The 26090-nt window shown below is 34.1% G+C and overlaps 1 protein-coding gene across 1 annotated transcript in view; it reads left to right on the top strand.

Moving 5' to 3' along the window:
• Positions 1-26090, top strand: part of EMB3144 (AAA-type ATPase family protein) — a 272998-nt gene that overhangs the window by 13714 nt on the left and 233194 nt on the right. Inside the window, exon 3 of the mRNA XM_089828601.1 lies at positions 23903-24290. Within this exon, the coding sequence (XP_089684727.1) occupies positions 23903-24290 (388 nt within the window). The remainder of the gene's footprint in view (positions 1-23902; positions 24291-26090) is intronic.

Here is a 26090-nt window from a genome sequence, read left to right as displayed (position 1 = left end):
AAATATACTAATCTATCAGAGTGGTGAGAGATACTTACTTGGTTCTTGCAAAATTCTTGTAACTAATTACTGAAGTTGAGCAATTCGCACTTTGGACCGTTCCAGTATGCAAATATGTCCACTTTTTCTCTTGCCAACGCTCTTCACTTGCATGGTTACTAATGATGATAGTTATATCATTTGGATTGAGAGAGTGCTTAATAGGTGAAGATCTAGAGTGTTGGTGATTGAAACCTAATGGGCTGGCAGCACGGATTCTATGACGGGGCGGAACATAGGAGCTGGGTGAGACACAGGAGGATGACAAAACTAAGGGTTTATACCTCCTAGGTTGGATCTTGCAAGAGTGATCCGTAGTGCTATCGGGGAGAAACCCTATCTACTGCATAAACAAATCATTCTTATTGTTGCTTGAATATTTGGTAAGATTAAAAAACCTTATTTGACTATCTAAGCTAGCTGTGGAAAAAATAATAGGGCGAGAACTGAGGGAAACCGGTGGTAAGGAAGACCAAGACGATTTATCATCAACTGAATGATGATTTCCCTGAGGGTTGCAGTTTATCTTCCGATGGGCATGGAATTGAGGATTTTGGAGAAGAGCTTTCGTAACTTGTTTGCTGCCATCCCCATCTGCGGTATATAACAGATTTGTTTCCTCTTTTGACTGGAGAAGCTAATGAATGAACTGGAGCGGCCCCTGAATGATTTTGACTTGCTTGTTTTATTTTAGGGCGCTCTTGCTCATTATGCCCACTTAGGACCTCGAATTGATTCGAGGTTTCTATTGAATACTTGTTGGGCGCGTTGGATTTGGGATGAGAAAATGTGTTTTTTATTCTCCATGTTTGATTCCTCTTCCTATCGGGATTGTAAAGATTTGGAAGTGGATTTGTCGCTGCGTGTGCCTTAGAAGTAGAGACTTCCTTAGGGTTTTTGGACTTTTTGCAATCCACTGATATTTGTACGGTTGTTTTTCTTGTGTTGCATCTTTCAAAATATTCACTAGTTTACTGTCTGCTGTGCTCGATATTCTCGCTCTTCGATTCGAAATCAATCCAATCTTTTGTCGAAGTTTGAAATCTTATTATAAACATAATATACTTTTAAAAATAATTTAATAAATACCACATAAAATATTTGTTTAAATTATAATATTTGAAGATATCCATTTTTTCAGAAATTAAAATTTTCAGAAATTAAAATAAAAAGCTTAAGTTAGTAAATAAATAAATAAATGGAGATAAAGGAAATATTAATAATTTTAGATGTAGTAAATTAAATAATAATTATCTTGTAGTGGATATCTATTGGCATTACTTTAGATAGATTTATTTAAGATATCTATACTAGTGTTAAATCCAAATACAAGGAAGAAATGGTTCTGGTGGTACGACTGTCAAAAGCTTAACAAGGTTAGTCATGCACAATGAAACACTGAATATTTACTGATATGAAAGCTGATACAAATCAAACTGCTGGGCTCACCCCACAGTAGAATCAAATATCAAGCTTCCCAACTACCTAGCTATGGGATATCAATATTATAGCTGGAATGGTTGAGCTTGTAGGCTGGTGTCGAACTGACATACACTAATAAACACAGCTTATGGGAAGTTTTATGTGCAGGTCTAAGATGAGAATGTTCGCAACTGGAGCGCTTATGGCAGGAGGTGACTACAGCTCCAAACACTTCAATTGTCCTCTCCAAAATGGGCAGATGTGCATATAACAACCCAAGACGCCACCAGAGAATTAGGATAGACACTCAAAGAAGTAGTGATCTCTCCTCAAAACTCCCGCGCTCAGCAACCAAAGTACAACCTGTACCATGAAATGTATGACTAGTTTTGAACTCACAACTTTCAGCGGTAGGTAACATGAATATACACTGCTATCTTGATCAACCAAACATTGATACCTTAATTAGCAAGGTGTACGCCCCCATCAACATTGTTATAAAACTTGATAGTTTGATATTAAACAATGGAGACAAAGTCTCCTTAAATAGAAAATTACAAGATGATGTTTTAAAATGAAACAATCATTAATAGGATATAAAAATAGAAACTAACTAATAAAACTAAACTCTCTAAAGATGACTATTACATTACATTATTATTTTATACCCTGCTTAATGGTCATCATACAAACTACTCAACAGAAGTCAAATTGTAAGTCTTTTGGTCATGGATGCAGAGAAGGCTGCTTCTCGTCAGAAAACTGCTATTGCTGAGACTCTCCCAGGATTGGTAGAATGTAAATGACCAAGAGTACCATAATTCATCCACCCTGATGTTTTGTAACAAAGCTGGATATCCCTCTGAGATCAGCTACTTGAAAAAAATGTTTGCAGAGTCTGTTCACCCCAACAACTCTAGGTGCAACCCAAAACAAACTACAAGAAAAACCATGATTTTTGTGGAAAAAATTGAAAAAAACTCTCCAATGGTTTTTTTGGGAAAAATCGAAAAATCCGAGACCAGCAACGCTTGTCATGATTTTTTCAGAAAATTCAAAATACCTAGAAACAAATTTTTGGATTAAAAAAAAAACCAATCACAATTTCTGATGAGAAAATCGATCATAATCAGACATGATTTTTGAGGATAAACCTGATCAGAACTTTAACACAAAATCCAAGACACAAATCATAATACAAACCTTCATTTTTTAGGAAAAAGAAGAAGACCCTTTTTCCAAAATGATTTTTAAGTCTAAATATTGCACGAAACCCACAATAACTTTTAATGGACATAAATTAAAAATTGCTCCCAGAATTTTTTAAGGGGAAAAATATTAAAACCCATTCAATATATATATTTTTAATTAGAAGAAATTATCCAAAACCCATTCACTAATTTATTAGGACAAAATTAAAAAACACAATATGTTTTTTTAAATGGACAAAATTATAAATCCATAAAAGAAAACTAGCTCAACCTTTAGAAACACACAATCTGCAAGCCCTTAAATTGGCTGCTCCTTGTCAAAACACTACTATTGTTGATCCTCGTCAAAACACTACTATTATTGAGACTCTCCCTGGATTTGTAGAATGCTAATGACCAAGATTACCATAATTTGTCCACCCTGATGTTGGGTAACAAAGTTATCTCTCTGAGATCAGCTACTTGAAAAAAGTGTATGCAGATGTTCGCCCCAACAACTCTAGGTGCAACCCAAAACAAACTACAAGAGAAGCCAAGATTTTTGTGGAAAAAATTGAAAAAAAACTCTTACATGGTTTTTATTGGGAAAAATTGAAAAACCCTAAGACCAACAATGCTAGTCATGAATTTTTTTAGAAAATTCAAAATACCCATAAACAATTTTTTAAGATAAAACAAAAAAAGCCAATCACAACTTTTGAGTAGAAAAACAGTTCAAAACCAGACATGACTTTTGAGGATAAACTTGATCAAAACTCAACATGAAATCCGAGACACAAATCATAGTACAAAGTTTTGTTTTTTAGGACAAACAGTAAGAACCTTTTACAAAATGATTTTTAAGGCTAAATATTGCACAAAACCCACAATAACTTTTTATGGACAAAAATTATAAAATCCTCCCAAAATTTTTTAAGGGGAAAAATGTTAAAACCCATTCATTTTTTTGAAGTACAAAAAAAAATTCAAAACCCATTTACTGATTTATAAGAACAAAACAGAGAAAAGACATGATAATGTTTTTAAAGGGACAAAATTATAAATCCATAAAAGAAAACTAGCTCAACCTTCAAAAAACACAATCTGTAAACCCTTAAACTCCCTTTGCAAGAAAAAGCCAACACACATCCGTAAATGATCACATAAACTTTCATGCGACAAAACATGAACCTTCATAGCTCTGGAAAAGTCAAGTATACTCTCCTTTCATATCAAACGATAACCTGGGAATTGTCGATTTTAGGTGCTCGTTTACCATGGGCAATGATTTCTCCTTCCAACCATAGACAATCTTAGATTGTATCCCCCGAGCACTGCATCTGCTGATAGAGCAGATCGTATATTTCCATACTAAGCTACTACAAATAGAGGAAGATTGATCTTCTCTTATACTAATCAAATAGGATCCAAGGAGGGATGCACCCCTTCCAAAGCTCGGGCTCCCCAATTTAATTAAATATATTGTAATAATATAATAATATTGGCCCATAATAATCCAATAAAGTTTGGTTCTCCCAAAACATATAATAGTTATTATATTATTAATGCCAATAGACATTCTACAATGGTAGAAAGGGTGGATTATGATGGTGTGAGCGTGTTAATGTTAACAATTATCTTTTGAGCTTAAATTTGACAACCATTTGCACGTCAAATTTTCAATATTTATTATAAACATAATATACTTTAAAAAATAATTTAATAAACATCGTATAAAAAATAAAAATAAAGATATGATTTGCTAAAATTATAAGTTTTGAAGATATAAATAATCCTTTTTTTAAGAAATTAAAATAAAAACCTTCAGTTAGTCTCGAAAAAACCAATGTAGATACAATGAGATATAGATATTTTTGGGTGTAATAAATTAAATTTTAAATAATTTATAAATGATCTCTATCGACATTTCTTTAGATAGATTTATTTAAGATAGTTTATACTAATTATATAATAATATAATAATTATACCATAACGTAGTTTATCATAGAATATAATTACATCATCTCACAATAATAATTATATAATCGATATAATTATTATCAATAAAATCATCACATAGGGGCATTTGCCTAGGCTGCTTTTCTTTGTAATAGAAAGATCTTGTGTTTGATTCCCAGAATGGGAGGTTAAATAAACTTAATATAAAAAAATAATATTATCACATATTATAATTATACTATCTCCCAATATAATAATTATATTACCAATATAATTTTATATTATCAATCACAATAATCAATATTGTTGATGTTTGGTAGCTTTTGTCAGATAAACCTATATATATATATATATATATATATATATATATATATATATATATATATATATATATATATATATATATATATATATAAGTTTATTATTATATGAGAGAAATAAATAAATAAATAAATAAATATATGTCGTGTTCCCAAATTTTAATGTAATAATTAAATTAAATTAATTAATTAACTGGTCCCAAAATTTAAATAATATAAGGACCTTTAATTAGTTACTTTAATTAATTAAGATGGGGCCCAAGTTAATATTTGTATTTGTAGTTCCGATTGATTTAATATATCTTAGTTTATTTTGTTTTCGTAGTTTGTGTTGGCGTTGACTATCTTTGTACACCCTCGGAAAGTTTCCCGATAGGTATTTAAGCATGGCTTGTAGGTAGTCTTTGGGTATGCAATTTGAATTATTTCTTGTATTGCGAATTCTAGTTGGGATTCTGTGTTGTTCGTCATTTCGAAAGTGAAAGATCTTCCCTATCTGGCTCCTCTGGTTTCAATGGGATTCAACCCTCACCCTATTCCGTTGCCTGTAGCACTTCGCTCGGATCTGGCAAATTAGAGCACTATTATCTTGCGAATTGATGAAGTCATGATTATCAAATTCTCTTGTGTTGAATGAATAAGGTATTTCATAGCATTCTGTGTTTTTTTTTCCTTGCATTTTACTGTCCCATCTATTATTTGCAAGTTCTGTATTACACCCCATGTGACATTCACCCTCCTCTTGTGTGGTATACATTGACCGTACGACCCTCTTTAGCCCAAACGACCTCCTTGTACGGCTTCCCACATCCCTTGTATCCATCGTACAACCACATAACTTCTATTGTACGGCTATCTTGTTTGCACCGTATGGCCACCCTGTTTTCACTGTAGGACCAACTTGTTGCCACCGTATGGCTTGCAAGTGTCCACTGTACGACCACTTTATCTTCCACCGTACGGCCTCCAACACCGTTCGTACTCCCCTCCACAACCAACATTATTGTACGCCCCTAGTTCTAGTGTATCTATACTTCATTATTACACACAACAGAAATCAGGAACTTTCTACTTGTTTGTCGCATCCAACAGAGGTTAGGAACATTACAATGGTATCAAAGCAAAAATCATTGGGAGCATCTCCGAAACCATTCGAGAAAGTGGCCGTGCAACATGGGTAGTGGCCACGCAGCATAGGCAATTGACGTCACGAGCAGTGGCCGTGCAGCACGGGCAGTAACCATGCAGCACGGGCAATTGAGGCCACGCAGCTCGAGAGCATCTCCGAAACCGTTTGGGAAAGTGGCCGTGCAGTATGGGCAACTGAGGCTGCGCAACATGGGAGCATCTCCGAAACTGTTTGGGAAAGTGGTCGTGTAGCACGGGTAGTAGCCGTGCAGCACGGGCAACTGACGCTGCACAGCATGAGCAGTGGTCGCACAGCACGAGCAGTTGAGGTCACGTAGCACAGGCTGAGGTCGCACAGCAGGGGAGCATCTCCAAAACCGTTTGGGAAAGTGGCCGCGCAGCACGGCTAGTAGTTGCGTGGCACGGGCAATTGAGGCCACGTAGCACAGGCTGTGACCACGCAGCAGGGGAGCATCTTCGAAACCGTTCAGGAAATTTTTTGAAACTTTTAGGAACATCTCCGAAACCGTTCGGGAACATTACAATATATATATATATATAACAATTATTAAATGTTTATTATATTAAATTATCAAATTAACCAATAGACATGTCTCATGAAGGGACATGTCTTTTCTTATCCTTTTCTCATTATAAATAAGAGGTTGTTGCTATTTGGAAGATATATACCAAAATTATGGCAGTGCATGGGACATGTCTTTTCTTATCCTTTTCTCATTATAAATAAGAGGTTGTTGCTATTCCGCGATCTTCCAAAATTAACATGGTATCAGAGCCAAATTGCAAATGTAAGAATAAGAAAGGTATTGAAAGACAAAGGATACTCTATAAGTCTGATATATGAATAAAGAACTACATCTTACTCCTATGTATTATTAGAGATCACATAATATGAAAAAAAATGAATCTTTGTATATATATAATGCTATCAAGAATTTATCGTTAGCCTAGAAATTGATATTCATAATAGTTAGGGGCTTCTTTGGAGTCATGTGAGTTTTGTTTCTCCATCGTAGTCACATTTAGAAGTGACAATGTTATATATTTGTAGCAAGACTATTCTCTGTTGCAAATGGAGACTACATTACTGTTGTAGTTATATGACAGATGATAATATAGTTGGGAGATCGTAGAACAAATAACCTCTGCCAGTGTCCAGTATACAGAACCATAAAGGGGAGTCAACATATGAAGTGCGCAATCTAGACATAGTGTACACAATCGGGGAAATAAGGAATCATAATAACATTATTTCCTAATCGAACCAGTTATGGAAAAAGAGAGAAAAGTCATGGTGAATAGAACTACGACAATTGCTGATCTACATTTTATTAAAGCAAGACAAGTGCGATGACAGTGTCGAGCGATGGAAAGGATCGTGTACAGTTGGAAGACCATATAAACAGAAAGTTTGGCCAATCACAAATGAGGATAGAAGGGATCGATATAGATTTACATCCAATCACCGTTGTACATACTCTCTCTATCAATTCTTAAATGGTTGGATATAAATCATTTGCTCCAAAATGAAACTCATCCCATGAAGTGATTTCCATTGAGGAGATCTTCTCATGAACAATGGCTAGATCTTATAAAGTGTCTCCTAATGCTTCCTATCTCCAGCAGGCAATGTGTAATGATCTGCTCTAATGGGTTTGAGCGCTGCATCATTTCTCCAAGTTTCCCTCAGCTTTAAAATGGTAAGGATAATATCTAATCAGCGCTCTGGTTGTGGGCTATGCCATTGGGAGATTAGGCCATTTATGTAGGTTTGCACGAAATTTAAGGGCCTCCATCGTGCACAAGTTATGTGGTTTGAATAGTGATATATGAAGGAGATTGGTGTGGAGACAAATGAACATGTGGATCAAGCAGAAAGGAAGGAGTATTATTATGTAGAGATAATGTTCAATGCATTGGGAATTTGTTATATATGTCAAGAAGATGACATATTAAGGGAGGAAGGAATATAAGAGAATGAACAATTAAAAGGCACAGTTCGACATAGAGAGTAACAAATATTATTAATAAGGTTAAAACTGAGAATAAAGAAAGAATATGTGATGGGATGGATATTGTGGATGCAAGATAAGTGTGAGACACAATAAAATTATTTTTCAAAAGAGATATATTTAACACAACCCACGATTATATATAATGAAGAGGATAATACTGAAATATCAAATAAGGAATGCAAACCCACAATAACAAGTGAGTTAAAAGCGACCAAGCCATTCCATAATGAAGTAGAATTCAAGATAGGAAGAGATAAGTAGTTTATTATTATTATATCTTGAGAACCACTTTTATTTATTTAATTTGTTATTTTGTATCCATGAATGACCGATAAGAACTATTTGCCTTAATCTATTCCCCTAAGAATGTTCTTGCAGGAAAAAGAGGGAGACTGACATTTCAAGCAACCTTGAAAGAGAGGGAGCAAATAGAGGATGTGATTTAGTCAACCTTCTGATCAATAAATTGTAGCAGACAAGAGGACTGTGATTCATGAATATACCTCGTGACTGTGATTTTAATGAGCCTACCCACTGTCACTTGTGTGACAACTTCCATATGATGTCACTTGTATTTCCAGAAGTTATTGAAAGGTGAGGATCTTACAATAACTTAATTTTCTATTATGATGGATATCTTATGATGTCTATGTTGATCATGATAGATTATACTTTGCATGGTTGATGTTTATATAGTAAGCATTATGAGAATGCGTGTGCACATACCTTATAAACATTTTTTGAGTACATGGTGAATGTTATGCATATTGATATTTTGGAAGACCATTACATAGAGCACTTGGTCAATATCACACGTCTTGATGTTCTGGAAGGCCATTACTCAAAGAGTTCTTGGTGAATATCATGTGACTTGATGTTTTGGAAGGCCATTACTCATAGTATTTGGTGAATATCTTGCATCTTAACATTCTGAAAGGCCATTACTTAAAATGTTTTTGGTGAATATCATTAAACAATTTTGAGTAATCGGTGAATATCATGTGTTCTGGGAGACCAATACTCATGATATCAGATGTGATATCAAACCTTATTGAATATTTGGTGAATATCATATGTTGATATCGTGGGAGATCAATACTCTTGATATCAAAATGATGGATATCTTCTGATCAAAGGTATTCTTAATCCTGCTAACTTGATATTACGTTGAGGTAATACATGTGTTTATCCTCTCTAGCTAAGAGGGAGTATTGATGTTTGGTAGCTTTTGATAGATAACCTATATATAATTATATATGAGATATAATTTATATATAAGTTTATTATTATATGAGAGAAATTAATATTATATGTGTGTGTGTGTGTGTGTGTGTATAACAGTGATCAAATGTTTATATTAATTATCATATTAACGAATAGACATGTCCCATGAAGCTACATGTCTCTTCTTTTCCTTTTCTCATTATAAATAAGAGTTCATTGCCATTTGGAACATACATGCCAAAATTATGGCAATGCTTACTACATTTGTAGCAATATTCCAAAACTAACAAATATAATTATTATATCAGAATAAGTCGGCCAAGAAGGGATCCGAACTAGCTGCAAAAATCAACATAGTAGATTTTGGAGAGCTGGGTTCCTCTTTGTTGTCTTGTATTGTATGTTCATTTTGGAGCTTGTCAGTTCAAATTTGAGTGGACCATTGAGTTTAGGGTGTTCAAGAAAGTCAATTTAGCCTCTTGATTTGTCCAAATTGGACACATGAGGACAAATCTGCAAGGATTTGAAGGTGGGAGGTGGTTCTTAGATCTATAAGGTAGTTGCAAGTTTGGAGAATTTTGGTCAAATTTGACCTTGCTATCATGTTTATAAGGCCTAAGAGATAAACATTGACAATTGTTTTGTTAAAATCAAACTCTTTTGCCTTCGCTCATTAGAGAAAAAACTCCCTTTGATTGTATAGATCTTTTTGCGAAGAATATTCTTTGTGCACCAGAATCTTCTATTTGTGTAGACAAAAATCTACAATTAGCTAACTTAAATTTAACCTTTTCATTTTTCCTATGGAGTAAGAAAATTGGTAGACTACAACAATTAGGTTGAAAAAGAATGGAGAGAAACAAGTTAAAAGCTAGAGGAAATATTTTGGACCTCTTGTATATTAGAAAGAGTAAGCTTATTTAAGATGCCTTGGTTTGAAGAATATACTGTTAGAGATGGCTACAAGATTCTAGTTGGGGAATATACCATCAATGATGCAATGTCCCCATTTATGAATGCCCTAGTTTTTGCCCTAAAATTACAATTTCAACATACAAACAAAGACATCAAATTTCCACAATTCATCATGATTAACTTGTTATGCTTCTATATGAATTGTGTTGCATCAACATGTCAGATCAAGCTTCATGATCCATCATTAAGATGGGAGAGTTGTAATGATTTGTTCAATTCTCTCATCTTGATGATGGATCATGCAGTGTGATCTAAAACGTTAATGCAGATAAATTACAAATAATTTTAACCACTAGTATCAAAACCCTTGTTCCACCCTCTAGTAGCAGCTATGGTGGGTCCACCCTCTAACTTGGTTCATGGTGGATATCATGAGTTACTAAATGATGTTGTTGTGATTATGTCATGAAAGGTGACGATCTTTCATTGATGTATATATTTAGAGGGGAGCTATTGAAAGGTGACGATCTTATCAATGGCTGGATCTATTATCATAACATACTACATTAAGTTTTTGTCCCAGAGTGCTGAAAGTTATGATAACGAATAGAAGGTAACTATTGTAAGGTGACCATCTTATCAATAGTTGACTTATCTCATAACACCAAAATGTGTTGGAGCAAGCGTTATCTTGGTTCTTCGAGCTGGATTTTGCCAAACACCTTGATAATCAACTCATCATGGTTCTTCGGGTTGGATTTTCTTGGACACCATGAAAATCAATTTGTTATGGTTCTTCGGGCCAGATCTTGGTAGACACCATAAGTTAGATCTATCTTAGACCACACTTAAGGTGGTATTTAAATCTTGTATTATAACTGCTGAAATTCTCCTCTTACTAACGAGTGAGTGTTGAGAAATTTAACCTCATAGTGAATTGAAGCAAATTCCATATGTAATATATGTTAATATATATATATTTGTGTTGATATCCTTATATATGTCAGTCCAGAAATATCATATTGAGTTGATATCTCTTCATATACTTGAGAGCACAAAGTGTTCTACAAATCCTCCCTAGCTAAGAGGGAGTGTTAGAGTTGTAGCTATAGTCAGATACATCCGATCCGAGATTCATTGTTATTATTGGTAAATCATCATTTTCTACATATATGTGTATTCAAGTAATAATAATATATATTATTATTATGAAATATATGTATTAATTAAATGACGATTCAACCTTGGAGACATGTCTCCTCTCATATTTATATGAGATCCAACTCTGCATTTGGAAAATATCTATAACAATGGCAATATAATTACATTTGCAGAAACCGATCCATGTTACTTAACACATTATTCCTTCATTTTATTTCCTCCTATCACTCTTCCACTCCTTGCATTCTAGGTCTCATCCACCAATAATAGATGAGGTGGCAGTAAAGCACACCTTGCCTCTTGGTTTGTTTGAGCTTATGATGCTTAACACAGGGAAGCTCTACTCTTGTAGCTGTTGCAATTTTCATTCCAAAGGAATTTTAATTCTTGAATCAACATTTATCTTGTTATTAATGGATATGTAATATGTATATATTCTTACTATTTCTATATATACATATATGCTTATTTATATATGATGCTAGAATGATTAAAACATTTGATTGATTAATAAGATATTACTTACTTTAGTTCATTAACTTATAAGATCGATTGAATTATTTGAATTTCTCAAATTATCAATTCAATTCTTATTTACTTAAAGATGAATGCACTTTTTGACATTGATTAGATTAATTTAATTAAAAGGATAATAAGAGAAGGGTCTCCTATCCTTACCAGTAGACAATTGGTAACTAATTACTACTACTACCACTAGACCTAACAAGTTTAGGTTACTAGATGAACATAGGCCACTTATCTCTAGGTTCTAACCTTAGACAACAATTTAACCTTTCCTCGTGTGTGCATCTCCTCATCTTGGTGATTATGTTCCCTCCCTTCTTGTGGGCAATCCATCCCCCTGCATCCACTTTGAATGCATCGATAATGGATGAGCTGGAAGTAAAACACACCTTGCCTCTTGGTTTGTTTGAGCTTATGATGCTTAACACATGGGAAGCTTTACTCTAATAGCTGTTGCAATTGTCGTTCCAAAGGAATTGTAATTCTTGAATTAAAATTTATTTTGTTATCAATAGATATGTATATATTCGTAATGTTTTTATATATATATCTGTACATTTTTATAAATGATTCTAGAATGATTAAAAAATTGATTGATTAATATGATATTATATACTTTAGTTCATCTACTTATAAGATCAATTGAATTAATTGAATTTCCATATTATCAATTCGATTCTTATTTACATCAAGATAAATGTACTTTTTAACATTGATTAATTAAAAGGATAAGAAGAGAAGGGTCTCCTAACCTTACCTCTATTAGGATTAAACCATAGATAGAAATAACAATTACAGGCAAATATAAACAATATTAGAAAATATTTAATCGCATAGAAGATAATACAAGACACCAAGATTTAATGTGGTTCACCCAATCCTTGGGCTATGTCGACCAAACAAGTCCAATATTATTACAATCCAATGATTACAACCTAATTACAATCCGTAATCCCTTACAGCTCAATACCACCGCAAGAAGCAATTATCACATCACACATTATGAAAAACCCTATTCCTAAGCTCTTTTACACAAGTATTTTTACCGCTTTAGGGTTATAATTAATTACAACATGTCGGCCCAAAATTCCCGAACCCCAAAGAATTATGAAGTATGTACAATACTTCCTTGATCAGTCACCGCAAATTAATAATCTCCCACTTGGAGACTAATCAGGCTCCACACTAGACAACAATCTCCTTCTTGGAGAATGATCCTATAGCAATATCGCTACAACATGGGGCTCCCACTGGATCAAACCACCTTGGACTCGGCTGTTCTTTTATTTTGTTTAGTCTAGAAGACCAACTGAAGCTGAAGAGGAGTTCAGCTTCTCCCTTGTCACTACCTTTGTAAACATATCCTTTGGATTGTCATCTGTATGTATCTTGTCCATCTTTAACTGTCCATCATCCAAAACTGACCAAATGAAATGGTACCACAACTGAATGTGTTTTGTCTTTGAATGTAGAGCATATTTTCTCTGAAGATGAATAACGCTCTAGCTATTTGTAAATAAATAATTATCCCTCTGCGGGTGTCCCAATTTTTCCAGGAAGAACTAAAGCCATAACATCTCCTTGGCTGCCTTTGTAGCAGCAACATACTTTGCCTCTGTAGTGGATAAAGCATTAACCTTTTGCAATCGAGAAACCCAGCTCACTGCTGCCCCACCAACAGTAAATACATAACCTGTAGTACTCCGCTTGATATAAATATCCCTTGCCAAATTTCAGTCAACATGTCCTTGTAAATCAGTAGTAGAGCTCCCAATGTGTAAATACTTATTGGATGTATCTCTCAAATATTTGAGAATCCATTTGATTGCATTCCAATGCTCAAACCCTGGATGACTAATATACTTGCTAACAACTCCCACTGCATGTGCAATATCTGGCCTTGCATATACCATAGCATACATCAAGCTTCCTACAACTGAAGCATGAGGTACCTTGGACATCTTATCCTCCTCTTCTTGTGTCTTTGGACACATCTCCTTAGTCAACTTCAAATGACTAGGTAAAGGTGTGCTGACAGCTTTAGCATTCTCCATAGAGAAACGTTGCAACACCTTTGCAATATAATCAACCTGAGATAATGTCAGTTTCTTGTTCTTCCTACTCTGTAAATCTTCATACCAAGGATTTGTTTTGCTGCCCCCAAATCCTTCATAGCAAATGAATGTGCTAACTATTCATTTAACCCCTTGATGTGATCCATGTTAGACCCAACTATAAGCATATTATCAACATATAAATATAAAATAATGTAGCAGTCATCATCCAACCTCTTAAAATAAATACAATGATTTGAATGACACCTACCATATCCATGCTTATGCATAAAACTGTCAAATTCCAGATACCATTGCCCAAGGTGCTTGCTTCAAACAATATAGACTTTTCTTCAATTTGCACACTAAGTTCTCCTTACCTTTGACCTCAAATACCTGTGGTTGTGCCATATATATCTTTTTATCCAAATCACCATGAAGAAAGACTGTTTTCACATCAAGCTTTTACAAATGCAAATCTTCAGCAGCCATAATACTTAAAATAGTGCGAATAAAAGTCATTTTCACAATAGGAGCGAATATCACATCAAAATCAATCCCCCTTTTTTGTGAAAATCCTTTTACCACTAACCTGGTTTTAAATATTTTCTTACCTCCATCCTCTTCTTTCAACTTGTAAATCCATTTATTTTGTAAAGCCCATTTACTTGTAGGCAACTTGCATAAATCCCAAGTCTTATTTTTTAGCAAGTAGTCTATTTCGTCTTCCATAGAAGACTCCCATTGAATCTTAGTATCCACCTGCACAACTTTATCATAACATTCAAGTTTGCTAGCATCTGTTAGTAAAATAAAGTACAAAGAAGGAGAAAATCTTTCTGGAGGTTTACTTAGCCTTGTTGACCGTCTAACATTCATTGGGGTGTGTGGTATTTGTTATTGCGGATCATGAAGAATTGCTAGAACATCATCTTATGGAGTATCATCCAACACTACATTATCATCTTCTTTCTTCTCATGTTGCTGCAATATATCTTTATACAATACTTTCTCATTAAATATGACATCCTTGCTTCTTATAGTGTTACGATTTTCAAAATCCCAAAGCTTAGAATCAAATTCATCAATGCCATATCCAACAAATACACATTTCTTTGACTTAGCTTCTAGCTTGGTTCTATTTTCAGAATCTATATGTGTGAATGCTTCACAATCAAAGGTTTTGAGAAAAGTTCACTTTCTTACCAGTCCATTCTTCCTCTGAAATACGACAGCCAAAAGGAGTAGAAGGACCTCTATTAATCAAATATATAGCAATATTGATAGCTTTCGCCCACATGTTTTAAGGGCAACCTTGCATGCAACCTCATGCTCCTTGGGTGCTCCATTATAGTCTTGTTCATGTGTTCAACCACTCCATTTTTTTGTGGAGTCCTTGGAACAGTTTTCTGTCTACAAATACCATTAGTGGAGCAATAATCTTCAAATTCATGAGTGCAATACTCACACCATTTTCAGATATGAGACATTTTAATTTCTTACCAGTTTCATTTTCAACCAAGCATTTCCATTTCTTAAAAGTTTGAAATACATCAAATTTCTGTCTAAGGAAATAAACCCATACTTTTTCTAGTTGCATCATCGATAAATGTAGCATAATAATGAGAGTTACCAAGGGAAGATACCTGAGTTGGTCCCCATACATCTGTATGCACAAGCTCTAATCTCTCACTTTTTTTTTTTTCCTTCCCACTCTTCACAAAACTCACTCTCTTTTGTTTTCCATAGATACAACTTTCACAGAAATACATAATAACACATTTCAGACCTGGTAATACTTTTTTTGAATGAAGTAATTTCATACTTTTGCTACTACAAGGGAACCTTTTGAAACCTTCCAATTTTTATCATTAAAAGTAACTACACAATCCTCATCACCGAATTGCCCTACTGAAATTAAATTCCTACCCAGCCAAGGAACATGTCTTACCTCATGTAGTAGCCAATGATTCCCATTCTGCAATTTAATCTTAACTTTTCTTTTTCCAACAATCTGACAGGGTTCATTGTCCCCCAAATAAACAAGCCCAAAATCTCCTTGGACATGATCAATAAATAACCTCTATGAGGTGTAGCATGAAATGAAGCTCCGGAATCTAAAACCCTTGAATCATCAACACTTTCTAAAGAAAGAAGCAAAGCATCCTCTTTAGATTTGTTATTTACCACATTTGCGTCCTTGTTCCCTTATGGTTTATCTCCTTCATTGTTCTTTCGAGTCCAATAATTTTTCTTCTTATGCCCTAGTTTACTACAGTACCAACAATCTCTCGGACCTCTGGATTGAGACCTCTTTTCTTTTGACTTTTTGCTTGATTTCCCATGATTTCCAAAGTTGTTTCCTCTATCAATCGTTTTACCTTTGCTTTGTGCTTAAAGCACTTCCTGATGTAGATCCACCTAAGGTTTTCTTATGAGTTTTCTCACTCAAAATAACACCAATCACATCATCATATTTTAGGGTATTAGATCTAAAAACAAAATTACTCACAGCTATTACCAAGCCATTCCAGCTTTCAGGCAAAGAACACAAAATCAAGAGAGTCCTAATTTTTTCATCAAAATTAATACCCACAGAAGATAATTGACTAATAATAGAATTTTTACTCATTTAAATGATCCACAATAGATCCACCTTCTGCCATCTTCATATTAAATGAAGCTTCATGAGAAATATTTTTTTGAAGTGGAGGACTTTTCATACAATTTTGCTAGGGTTTTCATCAACTCTTCTGTCGTCTTCGCTTTTGTAATGTTAAATGACTGATGGTACCAGGCATAACCGAATGCTTCTAAGTGCCTTTCTGTCTAAAATCTCACAATCCTCATCTATCATAATTCCCTGTTTCTTTGTTTTTCCTTCCAATGGCTTCCATAAGTCCTTTTGATAAAGATAGTCCTCCATTTGCATTTTCCATAACTGAAAGTTCTGACCATTAAACTTCTCCACCTTGAAACTTACCCTCGTCTGCCATCGCTCCCACTCAATCGTGAGACTTCCACTCAACCGTGAGACTTTCCTGCAGAGGGTAATTGAAAAAACAACCTTGCTCTGATACTACTTGTTAGGATTAAACGACAAACAAAAATAACAATTACATGCAAATATAAACAATATTAGAAAATATTTAATCGCATAGAAGAGAATACAAGACACCAAGATTTAACACGGTTGACCCAATCTGTTGGCTACGTCCACCAAACAACGAGTCCAATATTATTACAATCTAGTGATTACAACCTGATTACAATCCGTAATCCCTTACAGCTCAATATTGCTGCAAGAAGCTATTATCGCATCACACATTATGAAAAACCCTAACCCTAAGCTCTTCTATACAAGTATTTTTGCCGCTTTAGGGTTATAATTAATTACAACATGTTGGCCCAAAATTCCCGAACCCCAAAGAATTATGAATTATGTACAGTACTTCCTTGATCAGTCACCACAAACTAACAACCTCTAGACAATTGGTGTCTAACTACTACTACCACTAGACTTGACTACTTTAGGTTAGTAGATGAACATAGGTCACTTATCTCTAGGTTAGATGAACATAGGTCACTTGTCTCTAGGTTCTAACCTTAGCAGCCTGACCTTTCCTTGTGCGTGCACCTCCTCTCCTTGGTGATTACGTTCTCTCCCTTTTTGTGGGCGATCCATCCCCCTGCACCACTTGGAATGCAAGGTAGTTAGGCATAATCTTATTATTTTGGTATCAGCATAACTAAACATTAATTGGTAACATAATCCATCATTATCCATCAAATACATATTAAATGTATTCTAAACTTCTCATCTCAAATTAAGCAGTTAAAACAGATATATGAAAAGTTCATGAAGGAGGGACGTAACAGTTGAACACAAATGCTTTCAGAATGTGAGGAATCAATATCTCCTTTGAGACAGATTTCTTTCCTTTTTCTCCCCTCTGCTGCTGTAATTTTAAAATATTCTGTTCATAGATATTTTAGGATACATTTATTCATTATTCTTCATGAGATCTTCTAAAATTAGATTTTGAACTCCCACTCCCAAAACTAATGAAATATTCTTAGTCACAAAAGGCTTCATTATGCCCCATTATGCAACCTGTACAAAAATAAAATATAAGTTGTGCTCTCCAATAGTTTCAAATCATACTAAAACCACCTTAATCTATTAAAAAAAAATTCCTTTACCCCGAAAAAGCAATCTTGGCCGTCTTTAATTTGAAAAGTGAGCACGAGAATTGGAAAATAGAGTTTTACCTTGAAGGCCACCAGTAATTTAACAAATTTATCATGTTCAATGTCTATAACATGAATACATATTTGTATCAATTGCAATCAAGTATAAAGGGCTGTTCACAACATAATGTTGCTTTCTATTCTGTTTGATTCTTTGTGAATCTGAACTCCCTATTCTTTTGCTTCTGTGGTGTCGTCTAAGCATTTTCCCAATCTTCTTGGAATTTCAAACAAACTTGTAACTCTCTTTTTCAATCCTTTCCCAGATAAAAGATAAGATGTCAAAAGCTATGACTATCCATCTACCCAAGGGTGCATGCCAAATAGGGTGCACACACTATAACTTTTGCTTGCACCATTGCATTTTGCTAAGTCGCGTGTTGTTTCTTTGTCATTGCATTCTGTTATTTGTGGTATTCTATCTTATGCCATGGGATATGGATCATTCACCATGGTATTCAGACATTTTGTCACTCTTGCAATGCAGGGAATTTGTCTATAAGAAAGCAGTAGGTACTTGCACATTTTTTAAAATTGGGAAAGACATCAATTCTTCCCGCTTATTTCACCCTGATCCTTTTTGGATCAGCTGATGTACAAATTGTCAAAATTATCTCAAGAATATCAAATCTGCAGGAACTTCTCAATAAGCAGATAAAGAGTCTGGATGGATTTTCATATTTTACTCAGTTAGCAAATTTGTACGGATCAAATAGGGGTTTGACTGTGATATCCCCATTAAAATAAGCATCATATAATTAAATAATAAATCAATAAAATAGTAATAATATAAATAATGATATAGTTAATGAATTAATATAATCATACTGCATAATATATTACTATTAAATATGAGAATTAAATATTATTACTAATAATATATAAAGCAAATATATTATGCAATAGTATAAAAACTAATATTATTAATATATTATATACAATTAATATTATTAAAAGTATTAATATATTATAATATTTATTAAATTATTTATGAAAGGACGTGACTCTAAGAATGAAAAACTATATATGCATAGATATAGAATATTAACATTGAGAAATCATCATGGAGGAATGTGAAGAAATATGAAGAATATATGAAATAAGTCTGCATAAGGCTTAATAAAGAAATATCTAACTATAAGTCCCAGTAGGGAGCATTACGATTGGTATCAGAGTTGTGCATCCTACTAGTCTGTGGTATTTCATAAGTAACAGAAAATAGGGTATTTGCAGTCCTGAAAATTCTTTTTGAAGAAACAGAGAAATGTTTTATTCTGCTATATCCTTGGTGTCAAATTTGGCTTCAGAAAATTAATATTTTCTGAAAGAGATTGTTAAGTTTATTGAAGTTTTTTATTGGTAACTGTTCAAATATGATATATCACTGGAGCTATAACTGGAAAAGCAAAATATGGCGAAGAAAAAAATTGATTTCTCCATGGTATTGATAGCCAAATTATGTCTCATGAATATATTGTCACAGTTTATTCTGGCAGAAGCAAATATTGTGACTTAGAGCTAAACTACTGGAAATAATTAATGGGTGGCTCGGTATTTTAACGAGGCAGTGTAAATGGAAGCACTCAATATGGGAAGATTATATTAGAACAGTGGGCTTCTATATATCATATGTTTGGGGGATTAAATATTCTAAAAGATGGAGCTCAAGTAATATAATAAAAGCTGATCAAAGGCAGTTTGATTTTTATTTGTGAGAGCCTATAGTCAAAGATATTAATAAATTCCCTCCCTTGGATGCCAATTTCTATAGATTGACATTAAGGGTGTGTCGTGAGCCTCCTAATGAAGTCGAGCTCTCTATAAAGGCTATAGTTGGGAAAATATTTAAATGGTGCCATGAATTTGATTCGGAAACAAATAGCTGTGATTGTCCATTTTCGCAAGCGGCGTGAATGAAGGTATCACGGAAATATCTTCTCCGCATACAGATAAACTGAAATAAACTGGAAGTATAGTGACTTAGTTGGAACATCATAAGAACCCTTGCAGATTGAATTGAAGATTATCATTATTGGGAGACTTAAGTTTCATCGGCTTCCTTTGCATCTTTTGGCTTGAGTAGTTTCTGTTTTAGTTTCTATATATGGATAATGAATGTCATTGATGGGAGGACTTGAACTGGGCAGAGATTAATTCTGTCATGTTTGAGATAAATATCGATGTCTGGGACACCAATTAAAGATAAAAAAGATTCATATTGTCGTGTATTTGAACCTGGGGAAAACAATTGTGAAAGCTAGAAGAAGATTACTGTCGTGAATAGAGTTTTGTGTTGAGCACTATCATTCTCCAGGAAAATAACCCAACCTGTTTGTCAAAATGTTGTTCGAGTAAAAGAAAAGTGTATAACTGTGCAGCCTTGAGTGCGTAACTATTCCAATTTTGTCATTGAATTATACTAGCATTGGGAGGAAAGTGGTTTGAATTGAGTGTGAAGAGTTGGGACAAGTCCATGGGAACTTGGAAGTCATAGGCCAAGTGTTCAGTCATCAATAGAAGATCAGAAAACCTTAAAGACTTTGGGACAATCTGCTGGGAAAACTTAAAGACTTTGGGACAGATGTGTTGAATAGCTGACATTCAGACTGAGCATGGGACGCAAACTCAAAAAAGAAGGAAGGAACTGTTATACATGATATGTCATGGGAAAGTGCTTGTACACTACAAAATCAGACATCATATATTAACTGTGTGCAGGAAAAGGGGGGTTTGTGTTCAGCAATACTGGATTTCCCCCGAGCTTGAAAAAAGCACTTGTGTGAGATCCTCTAGATAACTGCATTTTGTATAAGACACAGATTCAGGCTATTTATTGTTCACAGCATGAAGTTACACGTAACTGTGGCCCATCATACATAGGCAATAGACGTACAGCAACTGCAACACAACATGGAAATTTGGCTCTACATTACCAAGGGTTCTTGCAGTGGTACAATTACGGTCAACAGGAGCAGTAGAGGTTGGGACATTGTAATATTTCCCAATCATCTATGAGCATGTTAGTTTCCTGAAGACTCCTAAGTTCAATGCAGTAAATTATTCAGAGAGATCAAATCTATATCTTCAAATGAAGTTCTTAAGGTGAGTAGCATGCTTTATGGCTTGGAAAAAAAATCAGGAAAGATGTTGTTAAGATACATGTACCTTTGAGGTAAGTATGTTATTTATCAATTTATTTAAATAATATCCATACTCAATCCCATTATAAAATCTAGGCTAGAAGGGATAGATAGGGATACAATATGGGAAAATCCTGTGTAAATCCAGCCAACAGATCATTCCGAGATGGTTAAGGATCAGCGTTCATGTAGGATGCCTTGAGGATTGACCAAGCTGGGATCAAGTTGCCTTGAGGTTATTCCAAGATGGGATTAAGTGTTTGGATCCACATAAACCTTGAGGAAGACCATTGAGTTTGGTGTCAAAGCGACCAGTTGCATCTTAGCATTCCTTCTAGACCAAAGTTATTATCGGAATAACACTACTTTTTAAATTCACATATAGTTTATTGCCTACCTGTAAAGGTAGCCTTAGGAGAGAGAACAAAGGTGTATTCAAGCTAGTGTAAATCCAACCAGCTGGGTATTCTGAGATGGGTAAGGATCAATGCTCGTGTAAGATGCCTTGAGGATTGACCAAGATGGGATCAAGTTGCCTTGAGGTTTTTCCAAAATGGGATTAAGGGCTTGGATCAACAAGAACCTTGAGGAAGACTATTGAGTTTCGTGCCGAAACAATTTGTTTACATCCTAAGTATTCTTCTCGACTAAGAATGATAATAAGAGCAAAACAAAACAAGCATCCTCTACATTGTGTTTGCTTCATATTTTCATGTGTCTGCTTCATGTTTTCATGTGTCTACTTTGTTTATGCTTCGTGTTTTCATGTATTATGATGTATACTCTCTAAACCCCTTACATCTTTTGGCATCCAATTATATGCATCCTATAATGATTCTACGAAAAGTCACGTATAAATGATTTTTTTGCTAAGGACAAGCAAAATCTGAGAAGGGAGAACTGTGATATCCCCGTCAAAATAAGAATCATATAATTAAAATATAATTAACTAATAAATCAATAAAATAGTAATAATATAAACAATGATATAGTTGATGAATTATTATAATCATTTAATATATTACTATTAAAATATGAGAATTGAATATTATTATTAATAATATATAAAAAATATATTATGCAATAATATTAAAAATAAGATTATTAATATTAATAATAATATATATTAAAAAATAAAATTTATATTGTTATTAATGTAATATATATAATAAATATTATTATTAATGTAATATATATAATAAATATTATTAAAATTATTAATATAATATAATAATTATTTGTGAAAGGATATGGCTTTGAGAATGGAAAACTATATATATATATATATATAGATAGATAATTTCAACATTGAGAAATCATCATATGGAGGAAGGAGAAGAAATATGAAGAATATATGAAATAAGTCTGCAAAAGCCTAATAAAGAAATATTTAACTAAAGTCCCAGTAGGGAACATTACATTGACATGGATTTTCCCTTGTAAAGTACAACTGAGATGATTTGGCTTTTTACTTGGAAAGCTTTAATATTGTCAGAAAATGAAGAATATGATTGAAGTTTGAGCAAACGTGTTAAGTTTTAAGATTTAAAGGCAGAGGAGAGGTATAGTGCAGCAGTGGTGAATAATTACTTGCACATTATGTTTTGGTGTGTTCCTTACTCACCACCCAACACACACACACACACACACACACACACATATATATGAGATGAAGAGGTGCGTCTTCCAAAAGACATGACATTTCAAATGGGACCAATTAAGCTTTCCCACTTAATTGAATTATCATATAATAAAATAATATACTTCATATTATTATTATTATATTGCCATTAAATATGTAGCCACTCTTGGCTTACTTTTGTATATTTAATTTTTATTGTTGATCTTTGTCGTAAAGGCCACAAACATTAAAAAAACGTGACACAAATGAGTCATGTACTACTAAAATAGCCTGTACATGGCAGTGTTTCCGAATTCCTGTGCCCTCATGGCTGAGTTAAAAATTTAATTATGATGTACCAAGATTTTGTGCATATTGGATAGTAATATTTTTTTTGTCCAGGATAGTAATGTTTTAAAGCCATATGGGAACCTATTTTAATTTTTGAAAAAAGATACCTACAGATTCTGGTATATACTGTTTGGAAGTTGATTACTTGAATAAAAATTTAAGATCTTTCTAGCCTTGAAAAAATTAAAAATATTAAATCATTCTGATGTTTGGGCTATGAACTGCTCAGATGGGTTTTGGGCTTGGTATGGTGCAAGAAATTGTTTGAAGTTCATTGTCAAATAATTTAAGTTTTTACATGAATAAATGCTAGAATGGTGAGATCTTTGTTGAAGTAGGCCTGCAAATGATAGTAAGTGTTTGTCTGATTTCATTGCTGGAGAAGGGTTTCTCAGGTTTTACTTTGTTTTCCTCCAAAAATACATCTTACTGTTGTGTCTTGCTTGTATGACATGCTTTGCACTCTTTTTTTTTGATAAAACAAGTGATATCAAGCTCACTTAAGTAGGAAAGTTCAGAACCTTTGTTTTTAATTGGCATTGATTAATTTGTTTTTCTGGTGCAGTTGTTTTGCCATATGACAAGGATGGTAAGGCAGTGGATCTTCACAATCCAAGGTCATTGGATAATTCAGAGATTGTATTTAGGCGTCATGTGGTTAAGAGGATGCCTGTTGATTGTGGAAATGAAATTTGGCAAAAATTACATCAACAGCTAATCAATGTAGAGATTGTGAACAAAAGCGCCTTGCCTCGGCAAATGTATGTGCCAGGTGCATTCATAGTTTTATGGGCCATGCGGTTTGGTCTTGCATATTTCTTATACCTTATACTTGATTCCTTTCTGCGGAAGTTCTACTCATGGAGTAATCCTGAGCGCCCAAAGTTTGACGAGGAAGATGAACCTGCCGCTCTTGAGAAGAAAAGTGAACTTGGTGCTTTTGCAGAGAGCAGGTATGCAAACTTCAAATCAGCCTCATTTCTGTTGTAAAGGCATTCATCAACTGCTTGGATATTTATATGTCTTTTGAGATAACATGAATAATGTTCAATGGAATAATATAAGCAGACAATTCTTAACTTTGCTTGTTTTCTTTTATTGGTAAAATCATAAATGGACAGCACATACATAAGATCCAATAGAATACGTATCATACGAGACTTGTATATATTCTACATACTTGTTAAAACCTTTATTGATTATGTATCGATTGATTATATGCATTTGAGCCAGTAATTTAAATAGCATGGTTACACACTTACAGCCCATCATAGTAAAAGGTGGATTCTTTCAGGAAGATAAAAGCAAAACTAGTCCAAAATCAGTGTTTAGTAGTAATCATGAAACTACAAAATCTTAGAGAGGGCCACGATCTTAGGGAGAAACACGATGGAAGGTTTATAAACCTAAAAAAAAAGGAATGGAAATAGGTAGCTCACCTTAAGTGATACCATTTTCAGTTGAAAGAGGCTCCTTCTGTTTATCCTTAATACCTACCACAGGGTGGGCGTATCAGATTAAGCTTGTCTTATTGGGTTCTCCATGTATGGCATGTACTGTGTTTTTACAAGGTATGGCCCAGGGCTGTGGCTTTAATTAGGTATGAACATAGAGAACTTGGGATGTACATGAGCAGGAACTACAGTCTTGGAATGTATTTGCGATGCCATGAATTTATTAATAAGTGAAAACAGTTAGAGCATGGCCTAGAGATCATTACAAACATTTTTGCAACAACATTATATATTCCAATTCATAGAATTGTAAACATCGGTTGCATTTCCAAGTAAATAAGGTGGGGTTTGATTAAAAGTAAATGTGGCATGGCAGCCTGTAAACCATTGGTACTGATTGAGGTGAAGGGAGCTCTTGTATTTCGGCTGCCAAAGGAATTTGGTAACTAAATGTGGTACATGTGCAGCCCTACAAAACCTATGATTTCCGCATCAAATTTCTACAACCTGATTCATCTATCTCTAATCCATACACGTATGAATCCTTGCAATTTCCTATCACTATTTGCATGGAAATCCATGGCTATTTTTAATGTTTACAACAATTTACATGTATATTGTACTCTTGTACCTAGCTGTATTGAATCTGGTTGATTTTTCTTTGGAGAGCAGTGGTACCTGAATCCAAACTGTCTTTTTTGGTTTTAAGGGATGAATTTTGACATTTATTGTCATCAGTTTTCCTAGAGTTTTGTATATGGCATGGGACAGTTTTCATTTCAGTGTTCATCAAGGTGCTCTTGGATTGAATAATTTTTGATCTTCTCTTTTGCTTACTCTTCCGATAGCCTTCCTGTTGTGATATTGTTATTAGGCATTAACTGTTTAGTTTTTGAGTCAAACTCATTGACCCACGTTTCGTGAGTAGTGATTCACACAAATCCATCTCTCATGAGAATAAATGGAACACTTCAGCACTCATTGGATCTAGGTGATGCCCACAGAGGTGAAGCACCTGGACTTCCCGTTAGGTCACCCATCCCAGCATTAGTCCATCTTGAGTGCACTTAACTAGGAAGTTTCCTCCATGGTTAAACCCACTCTGCTTGCAACCCCATTTGGAAAACCTTCACCAAGTGTTGTGCTTTATTAACCATTCATTAGAAAGCCCCTTAAGCTCATCAATTGATAAGTAGGAGATATTTCTCCACAGTAAGTCAATTGTGATATTGCTATCAGGCTGTGTACTTTTTGAGTCAAACTTGACCCATGTTTTGTGAGTAGTGATTCACACGAATC

The sequence above is a fragment of the Cupressus sempervirens genome, chromosome 5 (genome assembly GCF_028749045.1).
Source record: "Cupressus sempervirens isolate cs-2001-9-10 chromosome 5, ASM2874904v1, whole genome shotgun sequence".
NCBI classification, from domain to species: Eukaryota; Viridiplantae; Streptophyta; class Pinopsida; order Cupressales; family Cupressaceae; genus Cupressus; species Cupressus sempervirens.
The sequence above is the reverse complement of the archived record's forward strand: the minus strand, read 5'-3'. Positions and strand labels throughout refer to the sequence as shown.